We start from the raw sequence: 12,555 nt of genomic DNA, 5'->3' as shown, positions 1-12,555 counted from the left end.
TAGAGGGGCAGAGAGAGAGGGGGCAGAGAGAGAGTGGCAGAGAGAGAGGGGGGGCAGAGAGAGAGGGGGGCAGAGAGAGAGGGGGGCAGAGAGAGAGGGGGCAGAGAGAGAGGGGGCAGAGAAGGAGGGGGGCAGGGAGAGGGAGAGGAGGCAGTGAGGGGGGGCTGAGAGAGAGGGGTGCTGAGAGAGAGGGGGGGCTGAGAGAGGGGGGGCTGAGAGAGGGGGGGCTGAGAGAGAGGGGGGCTGAGAGAGAGGGGGACTGAGAGAGAGGGGGACTGAGAGAGAGGGGGACTGAGAGAGAGGGGGGCAGAGAGAGAGGGGGGCAGAGAGAGAGGGGGGCAGAGAGAGGGGGGCAGAGAGAGGGGGGCAGAGAGAGAGGGGCAGAGTGAGGGGGCAGAGGGGGGGAAGAGAGTGGGGGGAAGAGAGTGGGGGGGAAGAGAGTGGGGGGGAAGAGAGTGGGGGGAAGAGAGAGAGGGGGGCAGATAGTGGGGGGGCAGATAGTGGGAGGGCAGAGAGAGAGGGGGGCAGAGAGAGAGGGGCAGAGTGAGGGGGCAGAGGGGTGACAGAGAGTGGGGGGGCAGAGGGTGGGGGAGCAGATGGTGGGAGGGCAGAGAGAGAGGGGGCAGAGAGAGGGGGGGCAGAGAGAGAGGGGGGCAGAGAGAGAGGGGGCAGAGAGAGAGGGGGGCAGAGAGAGAGGGGGCAGAGAGAGAGGGGGCAGAGAGAGAGGGGGCAGAGAGAGAGGGGGCAGAGAGAGGGGGAAGAGAGAGGGGGGGCAGAGACAGGGGGGGCAGAGACAGGGGGGGCAGAGAGAGGGAGGGGGGCAGAGAGAGAGAGAGGAGGCAGAGAGAGGGGGCAGTGAGAGGGGGGGTCAGAGAGGGGGCTGAGAGAGAGGGGGGCTGAGAGAGGGGGGCTGAGAGAGGGGGGCAGAGAGAGAGGGGCAGAGAGAGAGGGGCAGAGAGAGAGGGGCAGAGAGTGGGGGGGCAGAGAGTGGGGGGGCAGAGAGTGGGGGGGCAGAGAGTGGGGGGCAGAGAGTGGGGGGCAGAGAGTGGGGGGCAGAGAGGGAGGGAGGGCAGAGAGAGAGGGAGGGAGGGCAGAGAGAGAGGGAGGGAGGGCAGAGAGAGAGGGAGGGAGGGCAGAGAGAGAGGGAGGGAGGGCAGAGAGAGAGGGAGGGAGGGCAGAGAGAGAGGGAAGGAGGGCAGAGAGAGAGGGAGGGAGGGCAGAGAGAGAGGGAGGGAGGGAGGGCAGAGAGGGAGGGAGGGAGGGCAGAGAGGGAGGGAGGGAGGGCAGAGAGAGAGGGAGGGAGGGCAGAGAGAGAGGGGGGCAGAGAGAGGGGGGCAGAGAGAGGGGGGCAGAGAGAGAGGGGCAGAGTGAGGGGCAGAGGGGGGGAAGAGAGTGGGGGGAAGAGAGTGGGGGGGAAGAGAGTGGGGGGAAGAGAGTGGGGGGGAAGAGAGTGGGGGGGAAGAGAGTGGGGGGAAGAGAGTGGGGGGGAAGAGAGTGGGGGGGAAGAGAGTGGGGGGGAAGAGAGAGAGGGGGGCAGTTAGTGGGGGGGCAGATAGTGGGAGGGCAGAGAGAGAGGGGGGCAGAGAGAGAGGGGCAGAGTGAGGGGGCAGAGGGGTGACAGAGAGTGGGGGGGCAGAGGGTGGGGGAGCAGATGGTGGGAGGGCAGAGAGAGAGAGGGCAAGAGAGAGAGAGGGGGCAGAGAGAGAGGGGGCAGAGACAGAGGGGGCAGAGAGAGAGGGGGCAGAGAGAGAGGGGGCAGAGAGAGGGGGGGCAGAGAGAGGGGGGGCAGAGACAGGGGGGGCAGAGACAGGGGGGGCAGAGACAGGGGGGGCAGAGACAGGGGGGCAGAGAGAGGGAGGGGGGCAGAGAGAGAGAGAGGAGGCAGAGAGAGGGGGCAGTGAGAGGGGGGTCAGAGAGGGGGCTGAGAGAGAGGGGGGCTGAGAGAGGGGGCTGAGAGAGGGGGGCTGAGAGAGGGGGGCTGAGAGAGGGGGGCTGAGAGAGGGGGGCAGAGAGAGAGGGGCAGAGAGAGGGGGGCAGAGAGTGGGGGGGCAGAGAGTGGGGGGCAGAGAGTGGGGGGCAGAGAGGGAGGGAGGGCAGAGAGAGAGGGAGGGAGGGCAGAGAGAGAGGGAGGGAGGGCAGAGAGAGAGGGAGGGAGGGCAGAGAGAGAGGGAGGAGGGCAGAGAGAGGGAGGGAGGGCAGAGAGAGAGGGTGGGAGGGAGGGCAGAGAGAGAGGGAGGGAGGGAGGGCAGAGAGAGAGGGAGGGAGGGAGGGCAGAGAGGGAGGGAGGAGGGCAGAGAGAGAGGGAGGGCGGGCAGAGAGAGAGGGAGGGAGGGCAGAGAGAGAGGGAGGGAGGGAGGGCAGAGAGAGGGAGGGAGGGCAGAGAGAGGGAGGGTGGGCAGAGAGAGGGAGGGTGGGCAGAGAGAGAGGGGAGGAGGGGCAGAGAGAGGGAGGGAGGGGTTGAGAGAGAGGAGGGGAGGGCAGAGAGAAAGGGTGGAGGGGGAAGGAGAAGAGGGAGGGAGGGTAGAGAGAGAGGAGGGCAGAAGAGGGAGGAAGGGCAGAGAGAGAGAGAGGGAGGGGAGGGCAGAGAGAGAGGGAGGGGAGGTGGGAGAGAGAGTGGGGTGGAGGTGAGGGCAGAGAGAGAGGGTGGGAGGGAGGGCAGAGGGTGGGAGGGAGGGAGTGAGAGGAGGGAGGGCAGAGAGAGAGGAGGGCAGAAGAGGGAGAAGGAGGGCAGAGAGGGAGAAGGAGGGCAGAGAGAGAGAGAGCACTTAGAACAGAGCAAAGGCTACATGATATGCCTTGAGTTTTGTTCAGGAATCTGATAGTGGTGAGAATCGCAGAATATTTATGAATCCTCTTCCTGACAGGATGGTGAGGGGAAGGGGTGAAGAGAGTCTGGTCAAGGTGGGATGAATCTTTTATTGGCTGCTTTCCCCACGGCAGTGGAGTGAATGGAGGGGAGTGCGCGTAGTTTCCTGCGGTCTTGCTGGAGGTGCGGTGATCATCGAACCATTCGCTGACACAAAAGCAGTTGCCCTTGTCTCCCTATTTGAGTGAGAGGTTGCAGGTCGAGTCCCTCGGGGCTAATGGGGACTCGGAGAGCCCGGCGGCATTCACCCAGAGGCTGGTGAACCAAGAACCAGACTCCAGCAGGTTAAGCCCTGCCAACTGACCGCCCCCCCCCCTGGGTCCACCTGCCCCCCCACCTCCCCCTGGGGTCCACCTGCCCCCCCCCCCCCTGGGTCCACCTGCCCCCCCCCCCCCTGGGTCCACCTGCCCCCCCCCCCCCCTGGGTCCACCTGCCCCCCCCCCCCTGGGTCCACCTGCCCCCCCCCCTGGGTCCACCTGCCCCCCCCCCGGGTCCACCTGCCCCCCCCCCCCTGGGTCCACCTGCCCCCCCCCCTGGGTCCACCTGCCCCCCCCCCCGGGTCCACCTGCTCCCCCCCCCGGGTCCACCTGCCCCCCCTGGGTCCACCTGCCCCCCCTGGGTCCACCTGCCCCCCCCTGGGTCCACCTGCCCCCCCCTGGGTCCACTGCCCCCCTCCCGGGTCCACCTGCCCCCCCCCCTGGGTCCACCTGCCCCCCCCCGGGTCCACCTGCCCCCCCCCTGGGTCCACCTGCCCCCCCCGGGTCCACCTGCCCCCCCCGGGTCCACCTGCCCCCCCCGGGTCCACCTGCCCCCCCCGGGTCCACCTGCCCCCCCCGGGTCCACCTGCCCCCCCCTGGGTCCACCTGCCCCCCCCTGGGTCCACCTGCCCCCCCTCTGGGTCCACCTGCCCCCCCCTCTGGGTCCACCTGCCCCCCCCCCTGGGTCCACATGCCCCCCCCCTGGGTCCACCTGCCCCCCCCTGGGTCCACCTGCCCCCCCGGGTCCACCTGCCCCCCCTCTGGGTCCACCTGCCCCCCCCTGGGTCCACCTGCCCCTCCCTGGGTCCACCTGCCCCCCCCCTGGGTCCACCTGCCCCCCCCCCTGGGTCCACCTGCCCCCCCCCTGGTCCACCTGCCCCCCCCCCTGGGTCCACCTGCCCCCCCCTGGGTCCACCTGCCCCCCCCCTGGGTCCACTTGCCCCCCCCTGGGTCCACTTGCCCCCCCTGGGTCCACCTGCCCCCCCCCCTGGGTCCACCTGCCCCCCCCCCTGGGTCCACCTGCCCCCCCCTGGGTCCACCTGCCCCCCCCTGGGTCCACCTGCCCCCCCCCCTGGGTCCACCTGCACCCCCCTGGGTCCACCTGCCCCCCCCTGGGTCCACCTGCCCCCCCCTGGTCCACCTGCCCCGAAGTGGCGGCGGGAAGTTCCCACAGTGCCTGCACTGACACAGGTCTCGTCTTTTACAGTCAACTTCCCCCATTTGTGCAATGGCACTCGATGGGTTCCGAACTTGCGTTCGGCTCGAGGGATGAATCCAGGCCGGAGGGAGAAGAAGGATACTTCACGGAGCAGTGACGGTGAGTTTCACTCCGCTCTCCCCCTTGACAATGCAGCACCTTTAAGGCGGTTTTAAGAAAAAGGCGCAAAGTTCACTGCCCTGCCTGAACCTCCCTCTCTCCTCCTTTTGAGCCGCCTTCGGCCTGTCCTTCGCGTTCTGGCCGGAATATACCTTCGCGTCTCATCGAACACTAGCTGCTCGGGTGAACCTGAGGCGTGGCTCGCACCACGCTGCTGCAGCCCCCCCTCCCCCGTTTGAATCCGGCACTGTCTGTAAGGAGTTTGCACGTTCGCCCCGTGTCTGTGTGGGTTTCCTCCAACCCTTCAACACGTACCAGGGGGTGCTATAGGTCAATTGGGCAGGCACAGGGCTCATGGACGTGTAGATTTAGATTTTTTAAAAATCTACCTCCAGCGGAGAACAAGGAACCGCAGATCCGATTAACCTCCCAGATAATGCACCAATTGTAAGGAAACAAAATGGAAACAAATAATCTGGAGTGATCGAGGGAGGCCAGGGCAATAATGAGGGGGAGCGGAAGTAAGAAAGATCCCAACAACAGGCTTTGACCTATTGCCTAGAATTGCTCGCATTGGTAGATTTCCTGCTGTGGGAAATCTTGAACCAACATTGAGAAGAAACCTTCTCTGCCCCAAAACCAGCCCAGGGATTCAGGCCAGCTCCCTAAATTTAAATCTTGGACATAACAACCTGGCGACAGGTCCTTCCAGCCCATCCATTGGAGTAAAGCCTCGTGCGTTCTGAGACCCACACAGAATGTGCATATCGCAGGCAGCGCAAGAGCATGGCACTAACTGCCCGTGGCCTCCCCCCCCCACCCCTCCCCACCCCTCCCCACCACTACCGCTAACTGTGCCGCTTTGCCAAGTCATCAGTGAGGTCGCACCAGGGTCCGCCAAGGTTTGAACTGCTTGTTTGCACAGATAACAGCTCTTACGCCGACTCCGATGAGTGTTCCTGCAGGCACGGCCGTTGTGTGCGAGGACGGAGATGCAATTGCTATAAAGGATTCCAGTTGGACAGCAGCGGAAAATGCCGAGGTGGGTTGCAAAGCAGAGGAATTCGTATTGGGACGGGTTTCTGGTCTCTCATAAATGAAGGGACCTCTCTCACCCTGGTAGTTTGCTCATTAATTTTAAATCAGGATTTAACATGTACCCCTAGAAATCCCTCATGATCTTGCACAACCGTTAAATCTCCTTTGCTTTGAGGCCTCATCCAGTGGCTCCAGAGATCCTGGGTCAATCCCAGACCTCCAGCTCTGTCTGTGTGGAGTCTGCACACCACATGGCTTGACGACATCTACTCCTGGGTTTGCCCCATTAAGCGCGGCCCTGTTGCAGCTCTAGCTACCAGAATTCGAGCCCGTAGACGGGGTGGTAAAGAAGGCATGTGGGTTTATTGGGGTGGGAAATAGAGCATTAAAAACAAGGTCATGGAATATCATGAACAAGTCCTGAAATTTGTTGTTTTGTGGCAGCGTCACAGAGAAAAAGTTTATATAAACCACTTTCAAGTTGTTTTTGTACAAGGGGCGACACACTTAGCGTAGCGGTTAGCGCGACACCAGTACAGTGCCATCGATTGGGACCGGTGTTCGAATCCCAGGCTGTTTGTACGTTCTCCCAGTGTCTGTTTGGGTTTTCCCCTCAAGGGCTCCAGTTTCCACCCACTGTTTGGGAGGTTGCAGGTACATTCTCCCCGTGACCTGCTTCCGGGCACATCGATTTTCTCCCAACCTCCAAAACCACATGGAGTTTGCAGGTCAATTGGGCAGCACGGGCTCGGGGGCCGGGAGGGCCTTGTGGTATATCTAAACTGACTCCCCCATCTCCAAGACGTGCTGTGGTTGTAGAACACAGAACAGTACAGCCCAGGGATCAAACCTTTCGTTCTAGCCCACATATTTGTGCCGAACATAATGTCCAAATCAAGCTAAAATTCTGCTGCTTGTATTTGACATCTCCCTGTCTCCTGTCCATCCAGACACCTCTTAAACCCTATTGTACCTGCTTCCACCACTACTCTGGCAGCCTGTCCAGGCACCCAAAGCTATTTTCCTGCACATCTTCCTTTATACATCCCCTTCCTCACCTTAAATGCATGTCATGTCTTACCCTGGGGAAAAGATTCTGACCTTGTAGCCTACACTGTAAACAACCCAAATCTCCTCCCATAGCCCATACACCCTCTAAACCAGACAACATCCTGGTAAACCACTTCTGCACCCTTTCCAAAGCCTCCATGTGCTTGGGACGTCCCGAATTGTGGGGAGTATTCCACGTGCGCCCTAACCAAAGTGTGACATGGCCAGCAGCATAACGGGCACTGGTTTTCACTCCATTGAGGTCCTCTACAAGAGGCATTGTCTTAAGAAAGCAGCCTCTATCCTCAAGACCCCCACCACCACCCAGGCCATGCTCTCTTCTCTGCTACCATCGGGGGAAAAGGAACTGGAGCCTGAAGACGAGCACTCAGCGGCACAAGGTCAGCTTCTCCCCCTCCGCCATCCACAGACACTGCCTTACTTTGAATTTTTCTTGCACTATTTTTATTATAATATTTTTTCTATAAATTTAGACCTGTAGCACAGTAACAGGCCCTTTCGGCCCACAGGTCTGTGCGCCCAATTTCCACCCCATTAACCTACAGCCTCCCGTACGGTGGGTGGAAACTGGAGCCCTTGGGGGAAAACCCACACAGACACGGGGAGAATGTACAAACAGCCTGGGATTCACTGTACCGGCACTACGCCAAGTGTGTTGCCCCTTGTACAAAAACAACTTGAAAGTGGTTTATATGAACTTTTTCTCTGTGACGCTGCCACAAAACAACAAATTTCAGGACTTGTTCATGACAATAAACTCTGATATTCCATGACCTCCTTGTTTTAATGCTCTATTTCCCACCCCAATGAACCCACATGCTTTCTTTACCACCCCTTTCAGTTAGTTAATTGACCATTGCAAATTTCCCCGTGTATAAAATCTGGGGGGTGTGCACTGAGAATTAAAAATTGAGATGAGCGTAAATGGGTGTTTGACAGTCAGTGCACCAAATGACCAGTTTGGACCATCACAGACACATGGGCCAAGATCATAAGGGCCATTCAGCCCATCGAGTCTGCTCCACTACTCCACCCTGAGCTAAACCGTTCTCCCATCTAGTTCTAAGTTTCAGCCTTTTCCCCATATCCCTTGATCCCCTGACTAATTAGATTCCTATCCATTTCCCCCTTAAACTTCCTCAACGATCCGGCCTCCATGGCCGTAGGTGGCAATGAATTCCACGACCCTCTGGCTAAAGAGATTTCTCCTCCTCTCTGTTTTAAATGGGTCTCTTCTCATTCTAAGACCATGCCCTCTTGTCCTAGATTCACCCACCAAGGGAAACATCTTATTCACATTGACTTTGTGCTCTTTCAGCGTTCAAAATGTTTCTATGAGATCCCCTCAGATCTCTGTACTCCAATGAATACAGTCCAGGAGCCGGTAAACGGCCCTCATATGTTAGCCCTTGCATTCCAGGAATCATCCTGGTCAATCTTCTCTGTTCTCTCCAACACCCCGTCTAAGGGGCCCAAAACTGCACATAGTCCTCCAAACGAAGTCTCACCAGTGCCCCATGTAGCCTCATCAACACCTCTTTACGACACTATTCCCCTTGAAATGAAGGCCAACCGAGCATTCGCTTTCTTTATGTACTGTGTTCCACCAAGCACGTCTGATAACAGGTAGTCCTCGATTGGGGTTCGGTTCCGGGACTTCATCGTAAGTCAAATATCTTAAGTCTATCTGTACAGATCAATAGTTAAATTCACCGAGTTTTATGCATTCCTGGAATAAGCCATTGAAAACGAGTTAATACACTCCAGGCAAAAAATAAGCTGTGAAATGCTTGGACGCATGGGCAGAAAACCTTTATCCCTACGGCCTTGTCAACCGAGGCTGCGTGCACCTCACTGGAGAGAGACGCGCTCAACACTGATACAGGTAGACCCCGACTTACCTCATACAAAACAGATTCTGATGATCATAACTATGAAATATTCTCAAGTTGGACATCGTAAGTCGGGGTCTATCTGTAGCCAAAGTAAACCCATGCAGTCACAGAGGTTTGGAATTGACCCAGAGTTTCTAGAGTTATGAGGCATTGGCTCTACTTGAAGTTCGACGCCTCTCGTAGCCGAAATTCCCCCTCTCGGGGAATCAGCTTCAAATGCTTTCACCTCCCGCTCCAGCACTCGCCACCCCTTCAAACATTTACAGGTCACACCACCCACCTCGCTCACTGCTCTCTGGCCCACAGATATCAACGAGTGCCGGGAACGCCATCACAAGGGATCCCTCTGCAAGAACGCACGCTGCTTGAACACCATGGGCTCGTACCGGTGTGTCTGCTTCCAGGGCTTTGTGCCAGAACGGCGTCATGGGAGATGCATACGGTGGAAGTTGAGCTAGATGACATCAAAGGCGGGCAAAAAAAAAACCCACAACTCTCACCCATCCTTTTCTTGGCCGGCCACTGAGCCTTGAAGGAACGGTGTATCAAATAACATTGAAAATATTCGTTTAACTTCCAGAAAGACATATTTAATACGCTGAACAAAGTGCAGGAGAGGAAAGATGCCTTATTTTACTATCAATACCTTTGGTTGGTGGAGATTAGTTGTCCAATTTGTCTTTTGTATGAATCATTTTAAAAAAAATTTGCAAGATCTGCACACTCAATATGGCCGCTATTTGACCACAAGGGCTCTTTCAATTGAAGATCACTTCGACACTCAACAGGGCGGCACCATGTATTTTCGTCTCCAGAAGATTTGACTGGACGGGCCATCTCACAACTTGAACTGAAGGAAGAAACAAGGACTCCGGCAACATCAATCCAGTGGCAGCAGAGACCGGCATCAGCTGCTATATTGAGTGTACTGTTGGTAATGGTAGACGAAGTGGCGACCACTTCAGACTGGACTGTGATGTAGATATTAATAAAAGAAATGAATCTCCCAACCGGTCATGCAGAGCTTTTAAGATACATCGGCCTGAGCAAGGTGAGGTGGGGGGGTTCAAACGCAAATTTTTAATTGGCTGCACACTTGCTACCTGGAATGTTTCAGTTACTATCGGCTGTAGGTTTGGTTCTCGTTACAGGATGAGAACGCCCTACACCCAACACTAATCCTGTGCTGTCTTTGGAGCTAGTCTGTCATTTACAGTCAAGAGGAAAACTTCCAGCGAGATTAATTGTGTGGCTGTGAGCGCTGAAGGTCAAGGAACACGTGAGCCAGGAAGGGACGCAAGCAGAAAGAGGATCTCAGATCGTGAAAGGATAAAAGGAGGGCGTAATTGGGTGGCACGGGCTCGTGGACCAGTTACCGCACTGAATGTCTACATTTAAAGTTGAAATCAGCACAAGATTGGGTGGAAGATCTGAGAGCACAGCATCCCAGGAGGGAGTGCCATACTCCTCGGCCGAGTGGCCCTCACCATGCTGGAGAATGAGTGACAATCCCAAGGGATTGTAGGTCCGAGTGCAAGGACCACGCTCTAGTGGCCCTGGAATTGTTGCGAACTTCCCCATGGCTGCCTGACCGGCAGGTCTGTCACTCACTCTCCAGCATGGTGAGTCTGCCGAGGAATATGCCACTCCCTCCTGGGATGCTGTGCTCTCAGATCTTCCACCCAAACTTGTGCTGATTTCAACTTTAAATTTACATTCAGCACGGTAACTGGCCCATCCGGCTCATGAGCACGGGCCACCCAATTACATCCTACTGACCTACAACTAGTGGAATACTTTTGAAGTGTGAGAGAAACCAGATCTGGAGGAGACCCACGCAGACACGGGGAGAACGTACAAACTCCTTGCACTCAACACAGGATTCGAATCCTGGTCCCGATCACTGGTATCGCAACTGCTCTGCCAACTGTGCCAGCCCTTTGCAAGGCATGGACAGTGAACCGTAGTCTGGTTTGATTTTCCACTCCCTAATGCTGGGCTGAAATTCTACCTGGGAATCCAAGGGAGAAGAGAATGGGGCACAGGAGACAACCAAATTAAACATCAAGACCAGCCTAAATGTCAAATAGTTATTTTAATAGATGTCTTTCTTTAAAGTTTTGATAGATTTACAATAAACATTTTATCCAACTATAGTTTTAGTGCTCAGGACTCCAGTATAGGATTAGTCCATTTTTTTTAATATAAAAGTGCTGTACAATTAATTGAACAATATATCCACAGTTGATCTCTACCCTGTTATTGGGATTATCCACAATCTCCACCATGTAACTGGGATCACCCACAGACGATTTCCACCGTGTAACTGGGATCACCCACAGATGATCTCCACTGTGTAACTGGGATCCACAAAGCACCGTCTGAATATAAGCTCCAACTGGGTCTTTTAATCTGCTGCTATCACACAGATTTGAGTCTTAGTGCAGGCTAGTCACCAAAAGAAAAACAAAGGGAAAAGTGCTAGAGTATTCTCTTGGCCATTCATGGATCGCGCTAGTAATCTAGAGAGGAGGCACTCGGGGAATTCTGTGAATCCGGCCTCCCCAAAGCCGGCTGTTTTCTCAACAATGTCAGAGTGTGGATATCATTGGTCATAGTCCTCCAACTTGCTATTGGTTTGCCAGCCTCTGTGCTCACTATGGCATGTTTCCACCAGTCTGCCATGTGAACCCTAGGTAGAAGGTTGCTTATCAAAAAGTACTTTTCATTTACTGCAACTGCATATATAAATATTTCTTTTTGCAATTCATAGCAGTTCCTCTTGGGTATCCAAAATGTTTAGTGTCAACATTCATGCTTTGTGGATAGAATATTTCCCTTTCTGAAGCTGGCTGACATACAACTTGGTTTTGCTGCCATCGGAACGCCGGAGCCAGACTTCTCCTGTACTGACAGCTGTAATCATTGCACTGGAGAGGAAGAGAAAGAATCGGGTGGGTCAGAAAGATGTCATTTGAGCTGATCTGGGTTTGTTTCTTTTCAATATTTTTATTGAAATTGAAGATCCAATTAAAAAATAGAGTACACAAGAATACATATTAAAAGTCAAAAAATGCATTATGCTAAGATCATACCAGTTCATCCAAGGTTCCCCGCATTCTCAAACATATTACAGTAATATTTTATTATAAAAAAGATCTAAACCCACTACCAAAAATAAAGCTGTTTGGCAAGGAGAGAAAATGTAGAATTCCTAATCAAAGTGATGAATTACCTTATTAGTCAACGTTTCTGCATTCATGTCAACTCAGAGATTCTGAAAATAATTCAGAAAAGGTCCCCACCATGTTTGAAAATTTAAATTCAAATCGGAAATTGGGCATAGAATCTTCTCTAAATTTAAACACGTCACGTAGCCATTGGGTGTGATTATGTGGGGTAACGTCCCTCCAACTAAGCCATAAGCTAATACATGCAGATCAGATGCCATTAGAATTATGCCGTTCTCTCCAACAATACCAAACAAGTCAGTTAAAAGATTAGTCTTAAAATTAACTTTAAAAAGAGCAGAAAAAGTTTGAAATACTTCATTCCAGTAGTTCTCAAGGCATGTCCAAAACATGTTGGGCTCGTTTAACAGCCCAGGAGTATTGTTTGCACTGAGTTGGGCAAGTCTCAAATGGGTGGTGACATTGCCTCCTCCATCTCAGTGAGGTACAAGATCCTCTGTCCTATCCACGACCCATGTTGAATTGTTCCATCAGGTTTTGGCCACTAACCAGGAAGCTTGGGTTCAAGTGCCATATTCTGCTGGACCAGTGAAAGCCACCTGCCAGAATCACCATGATGTGTACTTACAGATGACATCAAAAAATCGAGCTCTAAGCTGCCCTGACAACATTTAGAATCTGGATCTTGATCAGGAAGGAGTAGACTGGCTGTTTATTGGCCAGCCCAGAGATGATCCTCTCAATTATTGCATTCAGGCTTGATTATCTCAGCAAGAAGGAAAAAAAAACCATAAAAACAAGATTCTTTATTATTAAGAATATCTGATTCACTCGACACCGCTGACTGTGCCAAGTGGAGCTCGTGCACATGGCGATGTATCTCTTGCGGCTCTGAGCCTTAATAACATGGTTTGAGTGT

General features: G+C 54.6%; 2 protein-coding genes across 5 annotated transcripts in view; one reads left to right on the top strand and one right to left on the bottom strand.

Annotated features, from left to right (window-relative positions):
* ltbp3 (latent transforming growth factor beta binding protein 3) overlaps positions 1-9,455 on the top strand; it is a 171,126-nt gene extending 161,671 nt beyond the window's left edge. For both annotated transcript variants that reach the window (XM_069893984.1, XM_069893983.1), the window contains 3 exons: positions 4,331-4,441; positions 5,367-5,483; positions 8,752-9,455. In XM_069893984.1, coding sequence (XP_069750085.1) covers positions 4,331-4,441; positions 5,367-5,483; positions 8,752-8,903 — 380 coding nt within the window. In that variant the 3' untranslated portion in view covers positions 8,904-9,455. The remainder of the gene's footprint in view (positions 1-4,330; positions 4,442-5,366; positions 5,484-8,751) is intronic.
* Positions 9,456-10,521: 1,066 nt separating this feature from the next.
* LOC138740829 (breast cancer metastasis-suppressor 1 homolog) overlaps positions 10,522-12,555 on the bottom strand; it is a 32,056-nt gene continuing 30,022 nt past the window's right edge. For all 3 annotated transcript variants that reach the window (XM_069893999.1, XM_069893998.1, XM_069893997.1), the window contains exon 12: positions 10,522-11,375. In XM_069893999.1, the coding sequence (XP_069750100.1) occupies positions 11,258-11,375 (118 nt within the window). In that variant the 3' untranslated portion in view covers positions 10,522-11,257. The remainder of the gene's footprint in view (positions 11,376-12,555) is intronic.

Source organism: Narcine bancroftii, chromosome 8, assembly GCF_036971445.1.
Source record: "Narcine bancroftii isolate sNarBan1 chromosome 8, sNarBan1.hap1, whole genome shotgun sequence".
NCBI classification, from domain to species: domain Eukaryota; kingdom Metazoa; phylum Chordata; class Chondrichthyes; order Torpediniformes; family Narcinidae; genus Narcine; species Narcine bancroftii.
The sequence above is the reverse complement of the archived record's forward strand: the minus strand, read 5'-3'. Positions and strand labels throughout refer to the sequence as shown.